Here is a 21,966-nt window from a genome sequence, read left to right as displayed (position 1 = left end):
GAAACAATGGAGTAATTCTATTGAGATAATACAGGCTGCCGATAGATTTCATAGAATACTTCCCGATAATGAACAAATGATCAATCATGAAAACAGGCTACTTGATTACCCTATCAGAAGTCTCGAATAACTGTCGGAAAGTTTTAACTCTATGAAAATGTTCATAGAAAATAAAAGGTCATGTATTGCACAAAGGATTACAATACCCCTATCGTATGAAGATCAACTAATTTCAAAAAATGACATTTGACTATATGAAATACTCACGGCATAAAGTGCTTACAATCATATTCACCAAAACAAACTGTTGTGTCTACTTAAAAACGCAAAAAAAATGTAGTCTCATGCATCACCATTAAGCCAAATGAATGAAAATTTATATTCATCGATTATGTCAATTTTGAATAATACTTACAAGAATAAATCACCATCACATTTGGAGGATAGTTATTTGATTTGAGGATAGTTATCCTCAGTGGTATAATCCACGATAATCTATGCTCTCAACTTGGTTGCCTATTTATATTAATGAATGGTACAAGGAGGTACCAAATAGATATGCGCCACATAAATCATTCGATTTGTACGAGGGCTGAGATACTGCCCGGGTGCACAAACCGAAACAGGTGGTTTACTTAGGGGGCCACACCCGGAGCCTCCGACCTAGAAATCTGATCCATAAGGCAGTGGAGCAACGTAAGGAAATGCAATCACATGGTAGCCGGTCACCAACAATAGGTTCATACACCATTCGTTCCTTCAGGATACTGGAGCCAGCCCATGTGCACCACTGGTTTGGAATCAAAGTTTTCCAACTCCCCTAGGTGGACTCTCTGTGTCCACCAACACGGTTGAAGCGCCTGATATTAATTAATTGCGAAACAAAATTAGAAATTTCTTAAACAGAACTGTTATGCCCCGATAAGCATAATGAATGGTAACTTTTGGGATCCATTTATGGACCAATACTATTCATATAATTTGTCGTATAATTGTTAAATAACTAAACTATTCATATTCATGTCCCTCTTATTATGAGCTTGATTTTGATCCATGAACTATTATTATACAATTAACCATTTTCGAGTTATATCCAGTCTATCAATCACTATCTCCCACACTCACAGCCACATTTGGCCAAATCATGTATAAATGTTGTTTCCTATTTTTATTGGTACGATATGGTCTGTCTGGTTAATATATAAACCCAGTATGTTTGAGTCAGTCAGTCAGCTACAACGTAGGACCAGGCACATATATGCATCGGTTTAAGTTGCCATACCTCATTAACGATGACTGATGGCAATATGGTCTATTTGAGTCCATCGTTGGTTTGGTGGGGGGTCGCCATGTTAGACGATGTCTCTCCTTATGCTTAAAATTTGTTTGCTAAAAATAAACGATTGCCTGAGCACAGTTGCAGCAGACGATCACCATTATCTGTTCGCTGTGACGGAATACTAAAATACCCACCTAAATGCCTTTCTGTTTGGTTTAAACTACCTATCTGGGCATTAAAGTCACCTGCTACGAGTACTATGTCTGAGCGTTTAGCTTTCTGAAGAAGTTCGGACAGCTTTCTGTAAAATTCATCTTTCACATCATCTGAGCTGCAGTCAGTGGGAGCGTAGGCAGAAACGACGAAAAGGCAACGACGTGTATCCCTATCCTTCCGAGTTCATACGGAGCCGTTTAGCCGAACAGCACATAGACGACTGTTGACGGGGATCCACTCTGACAGTGCTTGTTCTGCCCTCATGCTTGGTGCTATCCCTACTCCTGCCAGTCCACGAGAGCTGGCCGTCAGGTCACCAGATACACGGAGGGTGTATCTCGCTGGCTCTCCGTGTTGCCGAGGTGAGGTCAAGTCAATGACCACACTGGAGTCCTGTATGCATGTTTCAGAGACACAGCATACACCAATGGTACGAGATTCTAGGGTTCTAGCCAAGGAAGCCTGTTGACCGATTTGACATAGGGTGCGAACGTTGAAGGCTCCAATGTGTAGTTTGGAGCGAGGTTTCAGTAGACCTGGGACAATGTTCTGAGCACTAGAATCGTTGGCTATGGCGACATTTGAGGAGGAAGCCGAAGAAGGAAGTTTAGAGGTGAAAGTCGATGTAGGAGTAATAGGAAGTGAAGATAGAGGTTGATTAGGAATACAGTGGTCTTGAGTGCTGTTAGAGGTATGAGGGCGGTTATCACTTCCCGGTTGCCCACACCGTCGAAGGGTTCTTCTGGAGGTACCTGAAAAGGAAATTGGATTAGAGGTGGTCTTAGTGACCCGGGAGCGTAACCGCAGTGCCCAAGGGACAACTGCTTGAGGTCGGTCACACACGACCTTTTTATGGGTAATTTTTGTGTTAGCTCGGTAGTTTTTGGGACCTTACGGCCGGGGACGGATATCCGAGGGATAAGGCGAGGTGTGCATTTTTAGGGTCGACCTTTTCTAACCCCACCCCTCCTTGTGGGAAGGCAGCATCGCTGTCATGCTGGTTGTCTGAAAGAAACACCTTACTGCCGTCACACCTCTGTACAGTCAGCAGTACGACTTCGCCTTCGGACCTTGGGTTTGTTGCTTTTAGTCTTACCGCTCTTCAACCGACCTGTCTGACATGGTAGGACCTTGAGGAACGGTTTCTCCAGCCAGTATAGCTCGGTTGCTTCACCACGATAGGCAAGCCCGACCACCATGTCAAGGTAGCAACAACGGTCGGGAAAGTGAAGGGGGTACCCGGGTACGAACCGGGGACCTCTCGATCTGCAGTCGAATGCTCTACCACTGAGCTATACCCCCAGTATGTTTGAAATATAATGATTAATATTGCAGAAGCTGAGATTGGTGTTCTGGACATAATTGGTTGGGCTAAGCACAAAGCAGGGCCAATAGGGACTCTAGACTCCTCTCACGGGTTTTATGCGTCGTTAATCGGGTTGGTATCATTACGTTATACATTAGCAGGGCACTCAGGCCACAAGTTATAACAAGAACAAATTAAAACAAAGCACAATCATGTACAAATGTATTTTTTTATTAATTTCCAATAACCAATACCACTGTCAATCAACTTATAGATCATTCACATTCAATCAATACAACTTGGCATTATCTTTTCTCAAACGTCTGTATATCATGAACAGGGGCATTTCAAAATAACACCAGTTCAGTAATAAACAAATACAAAAAAAAAACTAATTAAAATTACAATTCCAAAAAGTCTGTTAACCATCAAATACACTAACAAGACAAAACATAAGTCGACATGTACAATAAATTACAATACTAAGGAATACTGCATTTGCTAAACAAGTTAATTCTAAGCGTACATCATTCCATGTTTCTAATCGACCAAATAATAAACATAATATAAAATGTATAAGACCAGTTCGTCGTTTACGTTTTGATGAAACAGTTTTATGTTTAATATTAGATTGTGATAAATAATTAGGTAAATGATTATTTGAATAACAATCAAGTGTATAACAATTAGGATTATTTGATTTATAATGACTAATACTTGTCATACAACTTAAATTGTCATCATCAGGTCGACAAGATTCAATCATTTGTTGTTGTTGCTGTTGTTGTGATGGTGGTGGTGGGTGTTGTTTCATTGGATTGTAACGAGTTGAATATAAATTAGAAGATATAAATGAATGTTGAGAATTCACATTCGAGTATTGAGAACTAATAACACTAGGGGAAATATTATTACTACCAGCACCACCACCACCACCACCACCGCCGCTGCCACCACTTAGAACAGACGGTCGAAATATATTATCATATTTATTTGTTGAACATAATTTTGTATCAGCTAATTCATCTTCAAGAGATTTTCTACTTGGATTTAAAGAGTTCATTGTACAATTTGTAGAATAATGACTTGGTGTTGAATAATAACTTATACTATCGGTTGATTGAAAACATGGTAATTTAATATCACTAGGCCAAGTACTTTTTAGTTTTTTCTGTTGTGACATACAATCTTTAAGAAAGAATGATAACCATATTCTAATTCCATAAATAATAATAATGAATGAAATAAACAAAACAAATACACCTAATAGTGTAATATGAGTAAATGAAGTAATAGACCATGTGATACTATTCATTAGATTAAAACTATCAATATTTACTGAAGAAGATGATAAGAGAATATTCAATGAAATTAAAAGCATTGAAATATCATACAATAAGACGAGTGATTTCAAACCATCATAATACATTGAATAATGTTTGTTACCATGCTTTAAACTAGTCATAGCAACAAGTGTTATTTGTAAACAAAACATTAATAAATTAAACCATAATTGACCAATATTAGAAAGAGAGAAATGTTGTGAATAAGTCAATATTTCAGTACAATATCTTCGTGAATAAGATCGACAATTACCAGAGCAAACTAATTCAACAAATTTATATAGATAAGACTTATTCGTTGTTATATGAATAAGGCATGTTTGTCTACTGATTTCAATTAGAAGTGGACCAGTAATAATGGATATCAAACATAAGATACTAATAATACGTAAAACAATTAATAATTCAAACCATGCAATAGTTTTACGATAAGCTTTTAATGAAATAGAATTTTTAGTCAGAGAAATTGTTCGTTGTTTATTATGCCACCATTCAATGAAACTTGGTAATAATTTACAATCTAACTGTTAGAGAGAGAGAGAGAAAGAAACAATGAAATAATTAAAAGAAAAGAGCAGAGTAAAGTAATTGTCATTTAAATTTGTATTTGTTTATGAATTCATTCAAACACATAAACATTAGTACAAAGAGGCACCGAGTATATATGTGCGTGGGCTGTGTTACTGTCCGGGTGTCCGAACCGAAAAAGGTGGTTTTCTTAGGGGGTCTCACACCCGGATACTTTGATCTAAAGGTTTGATCCACAAGGCAGTGGAGAAACATAAGGAGATATAGTCCCATGGTAGCCGGTCACCAATAATTGGTTTATTCATCATTTATTCCCTTAGGATACTATAGCCCATGTACACCATTGGTTTGGAATCAAAGTTTTCCAACTCCCCTAGGTGAACTCTCCATGTCCATAAACCCGGTTAAAGCGCATGAAATTCGTTGTTCGTCCTCTCAATTTTGTAAACAACAATAATGCCGCGAGGTAGTGAGTAGAACTCCCCTGGCAGCGGTTGTATGCACGTGGCCATATGAGAGCATTTAGAGAGGGAGAGCTGATTCTTCCCACTCTCAGACGTACCAGGGCATTTGTGTGTTCAACACTTTAGTTACTGTTCTGTTTATTGAGTGGGCGAGTGTTACATATTAGTGCAGCTGTAAATTATTTCATTTAAAATAGCTGGAGTTATCCACAGCTATCTGCTATGAACATGTCCATGTAGCGCAAGTGTCATAACAATCAAAAGCCACAAATGCAGTGAAAGAGAGGAGTTGCATGAAACAAAATTCCCAACCAACCAGAATTTAATATGCAGCACTCATCCACTGAGCCAAAAAATAATAAAAAAGTACTGGGTAAGGTACACTTATAAATTGTTGTAGGTAACTTAGTTCTTGAGATATGAATTCATATGACTATTTTTATCATTATGCATCAGTATAGCTACCGAAAATCCTCTCACTTTAATGCCAACCATGAATCCTAACTCGAACCTCATATTACTGGCTATAATAAGCAATTCAACATGTAAACATCCACTAATCATATCAAATCTGTACATACACTAGAATTTTATTACTTTCTTATCATAAATTGTTTTAAGACTAAATGTCACCTTTTAATTGGTCGGTATGTTATTCACAGATCATTGTAGTAGTTTACTTCTACCGAAACTCCTACAAAGGCCGTGATACATCGAAATCTCTTCTACTATCGAGCACCATAGTTTTATTCAAAGAATACTTCACTTATTGGAACCTGTTAAATAGGTGGATGGTTAATATAGCATCTGTCCAGACAATCTAACCATATTAATCTGACGCAACCAGCACTAATGTTAGTACGTCGCAAAGCTGTAGTACGGTAAATAGAAGTGCAAGTGGAACTGTCAGTTTTATTTCCGCTTGAAAGCACCGTAAAAACGAACAAGTCATAACAACGATACTATATAAAAATTAGAAGTTTCAGAACAGTTCAGGCGCTGAGAAGCCAATTATAAGCTGGCACAGATGAACAGTTATCGAAATTTCTATTTTATGGGACAAAAGAGGTAGCGTTATATAATACGACAGAAATGAGGTAAAACACGATCTAGTCTCAAACTATTTCAGTCTTGACATTTGTCAAAAAGAACAAAAGCAAATAAAGCAGGATAAATCGGGGAATTTCAGTTGTAGCTCTATTAGTCTTATCCCTTCGAAGGCAAGTTGTTCCAGTATTTTTATGAATTCGTAGATTGTTGCTTGACGTTTGATGGATTTATTCAGGAACTACAGTAACGTGTTTTCAACGAAGAATGCTCATATGGAACATTTTAATGGCCAGAAAATTGGGATAATTATGATTGAGACTAGTAAACTCATGTCTTAGAATTTGACAACTGATATTAATGCACTTTCTTATTCAATAGTGCAACACAGGAGGCTCAACATTCGAGACTGTGGTGGCGGTATGCTTTAATAAACTAGACCTTAAAAATCCAGGTACTTTAAAAAGTAACGATATGAATAGATACTTAATTTGTTGAAATGAAAAACAACACGTCCCTAAAGGTCATTCTATTTGGCGACCGCCCGAAAACATCTGGTTCCTTCAAAAACAAACCACCAATTCTTTACAGTTCTCTGCATTGCACTTACTGTTAGATAAGGGGATACAAATGGGTGGGAGGTTTTACCCTCACAAAATGACAATAAAATCATAAACGTTAACAGTAGTCATTAAAATAAATTATTAGATTTGAGTGACCTCTATGTAATATATATGCAATAAAAAATTGCAACCTACCTGCCTAAGTTTATTATTAACTTTTCGATAGCAACTTGAACACAAACCATATTCCAACTCCAGCAGGCGAGTGTATTCTTTTATTTCCTCATCCGACTTGTCGTTTTTCGGGGTATACTCCGACAACTTTTGGACAATAGTATTTTGATTACGTGTACAGTCCGGGCACAATACATCAGAATGTGATGAAAACGTACCGTGAGCCTAAAGAGATCAAGGGTAAATATAGGTCTCACCTTATTGAAATTAACTGGATTTAACTCGGCAATGAACTGAGATGGTATAACTTTGTTGTAATCACCATCACTTTTAAATCCATTATACTGACCACATTGTTGACAAACAAACGATGTCTTTTTACTCCACGATGTGAAGGCAGTATGCCCACAAAACCAACACTGGACTTTCAAATAAAAAAACCTGACTACTAAAACAGTGAAGGTACTAAAAAGTCCCAGACACACTGCTAAAACCAACATCTTGAAGTATAATGAGAAACTAGATTCTGTGGGATAGATTATCGATCAACCAATTGTATAATCTTGTGACCAAAATTGAACTGTTTGCATAAAAAAAAAGAAACAACCATCAACTCAATTTCACAAAAATAACTTAGAACTCCTTTGGTAGGTTGATGTCAAGTTTTTGTTTGGAAAGGACAGATAGCTCGTGTTATTCCTGGGAATAGTGGTCTCGGTTGATCTACCTTTCTCTTGAAAACGTCGACAAAGCTTCAAACACGTATTGAGTTAGGGATTTCCATTCCCTGATGATTCGATAAGAAAGTCGATAATCAGATGAAGTTTTAGTGTCCTCGTGAATTCTGTATTAGAAAATAAGAAAAATGAAGGCTTATCAAACGCAAATTTATCGTGAGTTTAAAAACTATGATCAATTCACCTCTGGTCATTCTACTAGACAAAGGAAACAGGACTAGTTTACCTCGTTTTTTGTCATACAGGAGCCTTTCGGTCCTGGAAATCAGCTTAGCTACAGTTCTTTGAACCTTTTACAACAGCCCGTTGTATTTTTTAAGCAAGGGCTAGCTGCTTGCATGCGATTCACAAATTTAGGGCGAACGAACACTGAATATGAATTCAAAAATCTTTTAGTATCGAAATGGCTAAATGGTTTATGTATTGAACATATGGTTACAGAACCTTTTTCAATTACCGCAGGATAGTATGCAGTAGTTTCTAAGTCTTGGCTAACGATGACTACTAGGTCGTTGTATCTGGACAACAGGTAGCTCAATGTTATTCACCGTGTATGTATCTTCAATCCGATGACCCATGTACACCATAATGCACTACAACGCATTTATCGGCAACAGCTAAGTTTTAGACTATACACATAATTTCTGCAGGTCATTATGAAGCTTAAAACTGTCACCATTTTTTTTATCGCTCTCCAAATTTTGGTATCCTCCGTATATAACAAAACAGATAGACTAGGAAAGTTACCTGTATACCGTAGAAACAACATTGGCCCCAAAACTGCACTGAGGCACTCTGCCAAACAGTCTCACTGCTGAACAACTTGGGACAAACTCGTATTTTATGTTGACGCCCAACTAAGAAATTTATTACCAACACATATAAGTTGCCCCCGGTGCCAATATTACTTGGCCAACATTTGATTTTCAGGAGCTAACCAGTACTCAAGGGCTACTAGTAAGTTTGCGAGACATGAATAACCTGTTATAAATCAATGCTGCTTTTTAGGAAGAATCCGATTTTTATCTAAACACTTAAACAACTCTCGAACAATCCTTTGTAACTGAAAGTAGTTCAATTAAAGTAAAAACAGTAGTCTTGATGTGTTGAAATCGATTGAAAATATGAATTTAACTCAGTGAGTGGAAATACCGCAAGGTACTTCATGAAACGGTCCAGTAGGAGAGTTGTAGTCGTTTATGTTTAGCCAGAAGGTACTTTGTACAACCGAAGCATGCAGAGTAGCATGGGCGAGGACTGGAATAAGTGAAAGGAAAAGGTAAGTCGACGACACAGCAAGCGTACACAATGCACTTGCTTTTATTAAAGAGAATAATAAACAGCAACCATCAGTAACATAAGCCTCAAATTATGGGGATCCTGGGATCGAAAGCACAAGCACATGGTTTAACCGCTAGAGAGTATAACTTCAAACGAGTCACAAGGTCGCGGCGGTTTGCAGCTGAAATCAAAGACCTGGGTTGTTCATAAATGACAGAAGTCGAAGCATGGTTTGCGGTCTTAGCAATTTTAACTATTCAAATTCTATCGTTTTCTCAATTTAATTTAATCCTGTCAAGTTAAAGCATCCTAAAGAGTAATAAATAAATCACTTCTCTTTACACTCACAAAAATTATGGAGCCCCTGATATGCGACGGACTATACGACTACTTACTACCCATAAACTTCTTTTCACCCCAATAGCAAGGTTTCATAGAAAGTCACTGTTGTATAACCAACCTGCTGACCTCGGTAGAAAGATGTATGCAACCAAGAGGATAAACTGGCACTTCTGGATGATCTGACTTAACATCACAGTTGGGCAGATAACAACGGACTTACCTTTAATACTTCCAGGTGTAAGGTAGTTCATCCGAGACATGTTGCAGACTACGAATACAGCTCATGTAACTCCTTGCTAGAGGTATCCAAAGATGAAATGATCTAGGAGTGTTGGTACCCTACGATCCGAAGTCTTACGCTAACTGAGACAGAAACGCTATTCCGGTAAACCTTGCACTGGTAACACTGAAGATCACTTTCGGCCATTTCGATGAAATGACTTTCCACTTAATCTTCAACGGTTTTATTAGAACTCATTTAGAGTGCCGAAACGTAACATTTCCTCCTTCACTAAAAAAGATGAGGAAACTCTGGAACTTATCCAACAGCGAGCCACGAAATCAGTTCGGGAACTCAAATTCAAGTCTTGTGGTGGGCGCCTCCAGTCTCTAAACCTTTTGCCCTCATAGTACGGGCGTTTCAGCGGCGACTTAGAGCATCTTAAAAACTTTTGTGCATCCCCTCAAACACCTATTCAGACTTAGTCACAACACAAACCTTAGGGGTGACACCCAGAAAATGGAGACTCAAAACAGCAGAACGGACTGTAGACACCATTTCTATTCCTTAAGAGGAGTTAAATGTTGTCATTCGCTGACGACTTAGCTAGTCTTAGCGATTTCGCAGGACACCTTTAAGAGAAAACTTGACATAGTCTTGAGGACTAAGGATGGTATTTCACCATGATTTACTAATCGTTTTCTTTTTTCTCTCTTATTGTTAATATATCTAGGTCCTTACTTAGAGATATTGGTAATCCGCTGCTATTGGTTATGGAAGCCCGTTAAGTGAAAGCTTCTTCATTTGCGTTCAGAACAATATGCGGCCAAAGATGAGAATTTATCAGACTGCTATGGGAGGAAAACCTTGAACGTTTAGTTGCATTAAATTCCATTATTTCTAAATGACTGATTGAATTTATAAAAATAGAGTGAGGGTGAAAGCAGATTTGAATTATACAGTATTTATCTTGTTTCGAAATTTTTAAATTGTGTCTAGTTTCGTCCTCGTTACCTGGATAACTACATTAGTTCTGGCTGAGTTTGTCTCAGCAGAGTACAGTTCACTCAAGCTAGGTAATTACGATTAGCAGTTCTCAATGTACACAAAGGAAAAAGCAAGATTCTCCGATACAACACAGCATGCACCAATCCAATCTCAATTGACGGAGAAGATTTGGAAGATGTAAAAACAGTTCTAATGTATGGGGCGGAAACCTGGAGAACTACGAGAGCCATCATCCAGAAGATACAGGTGTTTATCGACAGTTGTCTACGCAAAATACTTCGGGTCCGCTGGCAAGACACTATCAGCAGCAACCTACTGCGAGAGAGGACAAACTGGATTCCGGTAGAGGGAGAAATCAGGAAGAAGTGTTGGAAGTGGATAGGACACACACTGAGGAAAGCACCCAACTGCGTTATAAGGCAAGCTCTCGATTGGGATCGTCAATGTCAAAGGAGAAGCGGAAGACCAAAAAAGAACTAAATACACCGACAAATGGAGACAAACATGATAAGAATGAACAGCAGTTGGATAGAACTAGAAAATAAGGCCGAGGATAGAGTGGGTTGGAGATCGGTGGTCGGCGGCCTATGCTCCATTAAGAGTAACAGGCGTAAGTAAGTAAGTAAGGTATTTCAGTATCTTTAGTTTACTTCCCTGTTGTTAACAGCAGCCAACGGTTTGATAATTTACGTCACAGACCCTATAACTTTCTTAGTTGGAACGTACGCCTAATATCTTGTTCCTCATAGCTGCTTGAAGATTTTATATTTCTGTTGAGTCTTACATTTTTTCCGTTCGTTTCTATCTCAACTACCGTTGACGAAAGTATCTGATATTCTACGTTACGAAAAATTGCTCATCTAGAAGTATTTATGGACATGCGCATCAGGTTATCGGCAGATTCATTACGATATACTTGCAAAGTCGTACAGGTAGATGTTCTTCATCTTCAGGATGTATGGAATGAGTACGTTACGCAGGTGATAGGAACTAAAGGGTGGGGATATTCTAGATTTGACAGTCGAGAGATTCCGGTATGATGACGATTCAAGAGTGATATTCTAAAATAAATAAAGGGAAACTGATGATGAGGAGCTATAGAGCTATAGAGCTATAGAAAGATGAGCCTATGGATTCTACATTGACCTTCTAGAGCTGGGTGCTCATAAAAATTGTGAAGGGATTTGAACAAGATGTTTGACCCAGCTCTTTAACGAGTAATATCAACGAAAAATTAATGGACGTTATCACTGTTTAGAACGCCTATTTACCATGACATTTGCCCCCACCTTCATAGTGAGATAATGAAAGCCCTAAAATATCCCCAAAAACAATTCGGAATCAAATACTTTGCTCTGAGAATTCTATATTGCACCAAAAACATAATATTGAGTAAATCTGATGATAATAATAATAAATGAGCTGGCTGTTGAGATTTGATATTCTGATGGCCTGATAACTTTAGCAGTACACAGCTGTCTTCACCAATATTTAAATGTTGCATGATAAATCGAACAAAATGTTGACGTGGCTCCTTTGCTACCCCTTTCGTGCCGGTGGTTACCCTCCCCACGTTCTATTGGTAGAAGTGACTAGACTGGTGGTGAATGTTTTTATTTAGATACCGGATGTTTCAGTGGAGCGTGAGGTTATCTTTTAAAACACACAAAGCTTTTCAACATTCGATATAAAACAATAGAAAATACAAAACCTATACAAAGTAAGGGAGCGAATGAGTACCTGAGCCATAATGTTCTGAAATTTACTTGAAACTTTGATGTCAACCCTTAACAAATCAACTTAAGTTGTTATACACTCACTATTTACCCTTTTATTTTCAATCTTCCTGGAAAATGAGGTTTGTTGGTAGGTGTTGAGATATAGTTTTCGTAAGCGTTCATGAACTCGTTAAGTGTATATCAGTAGAGCCTGTATTAAACGTCCTAACAGTGATAAGCTGTGGAAGTTCTCATTGCCCAAAAACTATAGATTTTGAACAGAACATTTCAGTAAATATAAAAATTCCTTTGATTCATTTACAACCATTTATTAGGAGCGTTATAGTAATACTTGTGTAACATAAAAAGCATCAGATACATGCGGTCATTCTTAATTCATTGTGTCAGTTTCATGGTTTCTGTAGGCCACTTTTATGTCTGTTAGAAACCGTTAGGTAACCTAATGTTTGATGACCGTTGCTTGTTCCTGATTCTAAGTGAACAGAAATTGAGCTACCTCCTAAATATGGAATGTTTAATTGATTGGTGGGTATCTGTGTTCACCAGTAGTAAGGTACGCTCAATGTATACCGGACGGCGGAAAACTGGTTTGAGCTATTAGGAGGAAACGAACGCGTACAACTATCCCTCCCACCGTAACTCTGTCCAGCTCATTGCAGGAAATAACTTCGCGACCCTGAACGTGCTATCACAGAAAAGTTGAGGAACTGAAAACAAGAGGACGGCAGCCAACAATGACCGAACGGAGCTAGAGGAAGCTTCAGTGCAGACTGAATGTACGAAAGCAAACTAACAATTGAATGTCAGCGTTAGAACCCGTTAGAGGTAATATGTGGCATACCTAGCAACCACAGCAGACAAATAAGGAGACGAAAATATGAGATAACTATGATGCAAAGGAGAATCTCTTGGGCAGTCTCAATGAACCAGAGAGGTCAATCAAAAAGAACGGTCAAACTAACCACTGAGGTTTGATCTCAGTGGAACAAGTGATTAGATCACTTTAGAGAAGTGAGGAATAGACAAGTCCCACTGAACCTAATGTACATTGAGGCACCACTTACGGACGTTCCCGAACATGTCAACCCGTAGAATTATGGTCTAATTCGATATTAATGCATTATCCTTTCTACTATAGTGGTAGACTGAATTCGAGATTTGTAGATTAGTCACCTCGTGACTACCTAATCTAAAAGATCTTACGTAGAAGTCACATTATTCTCCACACTGATTCGAGTTGCACTTGTATCGGTTTTGATCAAATCAACCGCCAACGCGGTTTTACAGTTTTGAGACCACTGACATTTGTTTATTCTGATTGAAGTTTCAAAATCATTTACTTTGCATCCAAATTTACGCCTATGATGAATAAAGTAAAACAAAAGAACCAACATTTAGGAGCAACAATGTGGTTTATTAATGACACTGACTTGCACAATTCACTTACCTTTTTAGCTGAAGAGTGGTTGTAGCTAATAAATATTAATGTCAAAGACAGTCTTCTTAGTCCAAAATTTTGAAGAAAAAGTTTCTAAAGCGTATTTAAGTCCCAGTTTTCGTTGAGTGTACGTCAAATGGTACTTAACCTTGTGTGAAGGCCTACAATAAACGGCATGTATGTTTTCAAAAATTTAGTTACCCAAATACCAGCATTTATGCAAAGTGATACTGATATAAAGTACTTGAACGAGAGCATCGTTTACTTCTTCCACTTTTTGTGTGCTTTTAACATACCGTCTACAAGGATAACCAAAGACTAAATCGTCCATCAGCAGAATGTAGCGGTAAATAAATCATCCAAACAAATATCTCTGTAAGTCTTCGACATTGGATGCTGACCACATTAGTTTTAATGGACTCACCTAGCTGAAGGGGCTTGGTCATGCATCCGCACCAGATCACGAGTGGGAACGCCGTGCTCAACATACCCTGCAATCGCTAAGCAGCCTAAATCAGTCGATTCTCGATATATTGATAGCATATCCAATATATCTATGAACCTCCTTCCCTGTCTTTGGATTTCAGTTGGTGGGTATGGTTCATAGTATAAGATATTACTGGTTAAAGCCTTGTCAAACTCCAAATACATGTGGCATCTTCAAGGACTTGTATTGACAACCACATTCTTTCGACTCCAAATGTTTTGCCACCTTAATACACTATCGTAAAAATCTTATCATCTTTAGAATTATAAAAATGCTAAGCAAATATTTAAAAGCTTTATGATATCAACACGGCTGTGTCTGCAAAATGTTATGAACCCTCTGAAACTTTGATGATACAAATATTTCTATTGTTAGCGAAAGTTTAACATTCCTCTGTCATTCCTCCGAAATAACCAAACACTCATCCGGCCTTATACTCCAGCCTTTTATCAGTTCAGACATGTTGCACATCACGGCACAATGCACTTTATTTCAGTGGCCAGTCTTAATTGTATTTAGTTGTAGTCCATTATAGTGACAGTGTTGGATTATTTTCTAGTTCGTATTAGTACATTTATATTTGTTACTGTAACAATAGACCTAATCCAATAAATGTAGATTTCTTATGATGTGACTACTCAATCTATAAGATCTTACGTGAAAGTCAAATAATTCTCTGTACCAACTCGTCCAGTCATGGCTCAGCCATAACATACAGATCGGTTGTTCTCACGTTCACCATTGTTGACTTTCCGCGTTACATGTTAAATGTATATTTTCTCTGCAATTATGCGCTCAGCTTCAATGATGGTTTTGTTAGAAAGCAATACCGCCACAGGTTCATGATAACAGTAATGAGGAATACCTTAGTATAACAAGTATCCGAACCAAGGATCTTTGCTAGAATTCGTAATCACTCATGAAACCGAGGATATCGCCCATCTAAATATTCTCTTATCACTAACGTACAGTTATCATGCTGTTTCATCATTCATGTTCAGGGCTTGTGACATGATATACTGCCAGGTTAAGCCTCACCCAAATGTGCTGAGAGCAAACATACTGGCCATTTATGAGCGGGTCGCAACAACAGACTGGCTGGTAAATACTAGCTCAACAGTTCAGGAAGCACGACATTTAGTTTAGTTACTTATCCGTTTGTACCATGCTAAGTATCTCATGGATCAAACAACTGTCCATCATGGATAACTAAACAAGTCAGGAAACTACTTAGATCTTCATCTCCCCAAGCTCAGAACAGTATAGATCAGTTAATTGTAAAACTAAGAACGCTTGTAATGCGTTGGCAAGTAAGAGTAGATGACCTTATGAACAATGATTGTTTGGAGATTGCAAAAATAGCCCGAAAGGGTGATGGCACTTCTCCTACAACCGATTTTGATAAGGTTAATTTTTGTCAAGCCCTTCTATTAACTTATTTATGAGACAATGTTATTCGAAAAGTAACCGTTTGTCTTTCTTTGTACTGTTATTATCACATGTGACAGTCTACGCACATATCTCTCTAGCTAAAATGTCAATCACTTTAACATTCCCCAATGAGTTGTTCCGTTTTCGATATATATATATATATATACTCAGATCCTATTATTAGACTTTGCCTTTCCTATCTGAGCCTTGATTCGATTTGACTATACATTTGCTTCTGTATGCGCTCGCATATATACACTCGCCTCTCTACTTTAAATTTGTTCGATTTATGTAATTTATATAATGAAGGTGATCAGGGCGATTTATTGACGAAGCTAGGGAACTACTTGTTTATTCTCGTACATAAAGAGGCTAACTTTAGGGAGCGATGGGACCCTACTACTTGTCATAGAAGAAAATCCATAGACGTTGCTAAGAATGCCAACAAATGCCAGAGCTTTATCAGAATATTTTAGCAAAGTATTTTCTCCCTGCTATGGGGAAAGACCAACAATTAATTATGATAATATCAGCTTGTCGATGAATCCTCTAATTATTGAGAGAGGAACTGCCTTACGATTGCTCCAACGTCTCAAACACGATAAGTTCGGTGGTCCTGACAATATTCATCCAGGGATTATGAAAGGCCTGCCGGACGTAATTGCTGAACCTCTAGACATACTGCTCGAGATGTCTCTGTGGCAATTCAGGCTTCCAAGAGACAGGAAAGATACAACAACCAGTTCAGTGTATAAGTCTGGGGGCAGAGATTTGGTTTGTAACTACTGAACGGTTAGTCTAACTAGTGTGGTTGTCAAACTAATGGAATTGGATATTCGGATGGCTATTTATAACTATATGGGACGGAACAATCTTTTATCGAGGGAACAACTAGGTTTTACGGTAGGCCTTTCATGGTTGACAAATTTGCTCAATACAAGAGAAGATCGAGCTGAAGGAAATGACGAAAATATTACTGTGGATGTAATGTTCATGGTGATGATGTCACAGGTATTCAGTGTTTCACAACGCTTCTACCAGTAACACCTTCTAATATATTTCGTTCCCACCAAGAGAAATCAAAAGACAGAGTCGAGGAGATCGGAAGAGTATATTTGGCGATGACCAATATATCGGAATTCTCTGATCTAATCTGGCTAGCGATTGCGGTTGATGTTGAGCACGGCGTTACCACACGTGATCTGGTGCGGATGCCTGACCGAGCGCCTTCAGCTAGATGAGTCAACTAAAACATATGGTCAGCATCCAATGTCGAAAACTTACAGAGCTATTTATTTTGGGGATTTATTTACCGCTACAGATCACTCCCCCCCTAGTGGGGCAGTGACGACCCTAAGACGTGGCCAGCCAGAAGTTTAAACCCAACGAGTTTGTCGTTGGTAAACACTCTTCTGATAGCTTACTAAATTTAGCAGCGTCTGGTCGTCTTTCCTTACTATATGGGACCGAGGTACAACATAGTAAATAAAGAAAAAGTTACAACGAAAATTTCGACTCCTCGTAAACTGCATCGTTCTTTTCCAGCCGTCCTGGAAAAGAAAAAAGAATATGTAAGTGCATGTCGAAATACACTCGTATGTGCGTAAAAACACAATGTCGGCGAAAAAATGGAAAATAAACTCAAGCACACGTAATAGCGTTAAAAATTTTTTTTGTTTTTTTTGTTTTTTTTAAATAAAAATATAAACATATAGGCATATTAAATTTTTTTTTAAAAAAAATAATATAAAATGTCGAGAAGTGCCTTACGTGCAATAGTCGTTTAAATGTTCTGGAAATCTCACCCTTCTTCCAGAACGCGTCGTTTTAAGTTTATTTTCGGATACTGTCGAAGTATCATCGTGTGTGTTGGTTGTCGGATGAGGTATTATAAGTGTCGGAGTCGTGTCGTTCGATTGTACCGAAGGAAAATCCACGTAGATAGGATTTCCCTTTAAATACGCTGCTTTTAAGCGATCGATGCTGATGCTATCGTTGGTTCCGTTCTCATCGACTATATAGTACTTAGATTCACGTTGAAGAACTTTGAAGGGTCCTTCGTATGCTGATTCGAATGGTCGTCGATGCGAGTCTCGACGAACGAAAACGTGTGTACTATATCAAAAGTCAGGTTGAACGAAAACATCAGTTGATTGAGGTCGAGTGGAAGCAGGTTTAACTGAACGCATTGCGTTTGTAAGCCTGTTCGTGTAGGAGGTTAGATCCATGTTCATCGAAGAGCACGAAGGATCCACGAATTCTCCTGGAAGTCGAAGTGTCGTTCCATAAACGAGTTGAGCCGCAGTGTATCCAATGTCAGCTTTCACTGCATTGCGGATACCTAGTAAGACGAGTGGAAGAGCGTCGGTCCACTGTGAAACGTTTGCAGCTGATAGTGAAGCTTTCAGTTGTCGGTGAAAACGTTCTACCAACCCGTCTACTTGTGGATGGTAGGCGGTCGTTCGGAAGCGAGTGCTTCCTAAAAGTGTGGTCAGACGACGGAAAAGTTCAGATTCAAACTGACGTCCGCGGTCTGTAGTGATGGTTGAAGGGCAGCCGAAGTTTGCTACCCATCGTTCGACGAAGGTGCGGACCACGGTTTCAGCAGTGATGTCCTTGATAGGTACTGCTTCTGGCCATCGAGTGAAACGGTCTACGCAGGTTAAGAGGTAAGCGTATCCATTTGAATCTGGTAAGGGTCCTACCAAATCCAGATGAACATGGTCGAAACGAGCATCGGGAGTTTTAAACGAGCCTAAGGGACATTTATTGTGTCTGATAACCTTAAATTTTTGGCAGCTTACACAGGAGCGTGCCCACTCCCTCACGTCTTTATTCATTCCAGGCCAGCAAAACCTTTCTGCTATAAGCTTGATGGTTGCACGAACACCTGGATGCGAAAGTTTGTGCAATGTGTTGAAGACATTGCGTCGATAATGTTTCGGCACGATTGGGCGATCCCTACCTGTAGATGTGTCACAAAGTAAGGTTTCTTTACCTGTTCCAATCTGTTTGATGCGTAGTTTAAGTGTTGTGGACGATAACTCGTGCTGAAGATCACTGTCTTCTTTTTGAAGCTCGGCGAGTTTAAGAAGGTCGATTCCTTGGAAACTGTTCAAGGAAGTTATACGAGATAAAGCGTCTGCAACTACATTGTTTGCTCCAGAGATGTGTTGAATATCTGAAGTAAACTGCGAAATGTAGTCCAGTTGTCGAGACTCACGGGGAGAGTACTTGTTAGAAGGAGAGCTTAACGAGAAAGTGAGCGGTTTATGGTCCGTGAAAAGAGTGAATTCACGGTCTTTGATATAGTGTTGGAAATGCCGTACAGCACAATACATAGCTAGGAGTTCCCTATCGAATGTGCTGTACCTCGATTCGGTGTCTAGCAACCTTCTAGAGAAAAATGCCAAGGGTTGCCAGGAGTTGTTAACCCATTGTTGTAAGACTCCTCCGATTGCTGAGTCGGATGCGTCTACTGCGATGCTAATGGGTGCTCGGGTGTCCTGATGTGCGAGCATTGTTGCTTTAGCAATCAGTTCCTTAACTGTAGAGAATGCTTTTCGTGCGGTGTCGTCCAAATTAATGGATTTCGCATTTCCACGAAGTTGGTCGGTCAGAGGTTTCATAAGTAATGCGCATTTGGGTATGAAACGTCTATAGAGACTTACGAGGCCGTTGAACGTGAGTAATTGCTTGACGGTGGTCGGTTCTGGGTAATCCAGAATGGCCGCCACTTTGGTTCTAAGGGGTCGGATACCTTGAGCATCGATAGTGTGTCCCAGGAAGTCTAATGAGTCGGTTCCGAATTGGCATTTCTGAACGTTTACAGTAATGCCATGTTTTTGTAATCGTCCGAAAACAAGATCCAGATGCTTGAGATGTGTTTCTCTGTCCGGACTTGCGATTAGACAGTCGTCAACATACGCGTGTACGAAGTTGAGACCTCGAAAAACGTCGTCTATGAATCTTTGGAATGTTTGAGCAGCGTTCCTTAGACCGAAAGGCATTCGCAAAAATTCATAGAGTCCGAAGGGAGTTATGATAGCTGTTTTCGGTATGTCGTCAGTAGCCATAGGGATTTGGTTATACGCTTTAACCAAGTCGATTTTCGAAAAGACAGTTGTACCTTTCAAGGTAGCTGTCAAATCGTGAATATGAGGCAACGGGTAACGATCGGGAATGGTTTTCGCGTTCAATCGCCGATAGTCGCCAGTTGGACGCCAATCGTTGCTGTCCTTTTTAGGGACCATGTGCAACGGAGATGCATATGGGCTACTTGACGGTCGTATGATTCCTAAGTCTATCATATGGTCGAACTCGTTTTTCGCCAACCTCAGCTTTTCAGGAGCTAGTAGGCGTGCTTTAGAAAATTCAGGTGGTCCTGTAGTCGTGATGTGATGTGTCACGTTGCTGGTTACACACGGTAGTTTCGGTTGAGTTTGTTGTATCCCAGGGTACTTATCGAGTAGTGGTTGATAGAGTGGGTCTATCATATGCTTAACTGTGACTGGGGATACTCTGCAACCAGTAAAAGAAGTTACGCAAACGGACAAATTAGTGTTTCCGTCTACTAGCCTCCGTTTGCGAGTGTCGATGATCAGATTGTGGTGTTGTAGAAGGTCCATATCAATGGTTGGCATAGAAACATCTGCAACGACGAAAATCCAGTGGATGGGTTTGCGTAAACCCACGTTGAGGTAAACGTACCTTTTGCCATACGTAGCGATCGGTTTTCCGTTTGCCGCCTGTAAGCTTAGAGTCAATTCGTGAAGTCGGTCGTTAGGATACGCTGGGAGAACGCTAACTTCTGCGCCAGTATCGACGAGGTAGCGAACTCTCGTTGTCACATCTGTGACGTATAACAGACGGCTATGTTCGCCGGCTACGGTTGCCGTTAACGCGTGCCAGCTTGGAAGTTTCCCGAGTTGTTTTTCGAATCAGTCGGTTTCGTGTTGGGAAAATTGCAGGGTTTTCTGCAATTTCTGGAAAACTTTCCATACTGGTTATGATACCAGCACCAGTCGAGGTTATCTGTCTCTCGTGGTCTAGAGACAGATCGCTTACGAGAAATGCTTCTACGTGGTGTGCGCGATCTCTTACGGTCGGCACGAAGACTAAGATAACGCGTGAGTGTGTGACATAAGTCGGTTATATCATTCTGAGTCGTTTGAGGCTTTTCTTTGACTGAAAATACCTCGGTAGTAGGTTTCGTAATTTCTAGAATGCGGTCGGCAGATGCAGCTAGCTCGTCTAAGGCGTTGTTCTGGAACGAGACCAGAACTGCTTGCACCTGTTGGGGAAGTTTTGACAAGAGTTGTTTGAATAGATTTTCGTCGAAAGTTCTTGGGCCTATAACCTCTCTCATCCGTTGCAACATGTCTGTCGCAGAACCGTGTTGCAGGTCGATGTTATTGAAGAGTTGATCTAACTTTTGTCGATCGGTTAGGTCTCCTCGTTTAAGAATCGAGCGTTTTAAGATTTCGTAAGGTTCGGAAACATCACTAGTAAACATACTAGGTGTTACGTACCTGTTGAATTCGCGCGGTAGTGCCTTGACTACTGCGAGGAATTGTGCACGTTTGTCGATCACGCCGTGCTCGGAGAAGTCGGCTTCTGCGTAGCAAAACCAGGCTTCGATGTTGTCGGGCCAGAAAGGCATCAGTTGAAACGAAGGTGGGGACAAGGTCTTAAGCTTGAGTACTTTAGGTGTCTGTTCAGTCATGATGAAATATGAAGTACAATAATGAACGAGGGGAAAATATATATATATCCAAGAAAAAACACGAAAAAAATCACAATGTTCAAAAAAAAAATAAAAAATAAGGCAATGATATATAAAAATCCCAAAAAGGAACAGACTCACAGTTGCAATTAGGTGTACCAGATCACGACGGTCTCACCAATGATGATGTCACAGGTATTCAGTGTTTCACAACGCTTCTACCAGTAACACCTTCTAATATATTTCGTTCCCACCAAGAGAAATCAAAAGACAGAGTCGAGGAGATCGGAAGAGTATATTTGGCGATGACCAATATATCGGAATTCTCTGATCTAATCTGGCTAGCGATTGCGGTTGATGTTGAGCACGGCGTTACCACACGTGATCTGGTGCGGATGCCTGACCGAGCGCCTTCAGCTAGATGAGTCAACTAAAACATATGGTCAGCATCCAATGTCGAAAACTTACAGAGCTATTTATTTTGGGGATTTATTTACCGCTACAATGGATTTAATGCCCTTGGGTCTTAAATTAAAACTGGAAAGTTTACGGATCCATTATGAAATCATATAATGAATAAATGACATTCTAAATGGCAGAGGACAGAGTGTACGGGCAAATAAGGCTCTTTCAGCATA

At 39.5% G+C, this 21,966-nt stretch overlaps 1 protein-coding gene across 1 annotated transcript; it reads right to left on the bottom strand.

Moving 5' to 3' along the window:
• Positions 1-2,636: 2,636 nt before the first annotated feature.
• Positions 2,637-9,114, bottom strand: MS3_00004787 (uncharacterized protein). The gene is made up of 3 exons (XM_051212758.1): positions 7,178-9,114; positions 6,942-7,145; positions 2,637-4,668 (listed from the first exon to the last, which is right to left on the bottom strand). The coding sequence occupies exons 1-3, from the start codon at positions 7,418-7,420 to the stop codon at positions 3,223-3,225; spliced, it is 1,893 nt and encodes a 630-aa protein (XP_051068672.1). The 5' UTR covers positions 7,421-9,114; the 3' UTR covers positions 2,637-3,222.
• Positions 9,115-21,966: the final 12,852 nt, after the last annotated feature.

This window comes from Schistosoma haematobium, chromosome 3 (genome assembly GCF_000699445.3).
Source record: "Schistosoma haematobium chromosome 3, whole genome shotgun sequence".
NCBI classification, from domain to species: Eukaryota; Metazoa; Platyhelminthes; class Trematoda; order Strigeidida; family Schistosomatidae; genus Schistosoma; species Schistosoma haematobium.
The sequence above is the reverse complement of the archived record's forward strand: the minus strand, read 5'-3'. Positions and strand labels throughout refer to the sequence as shown.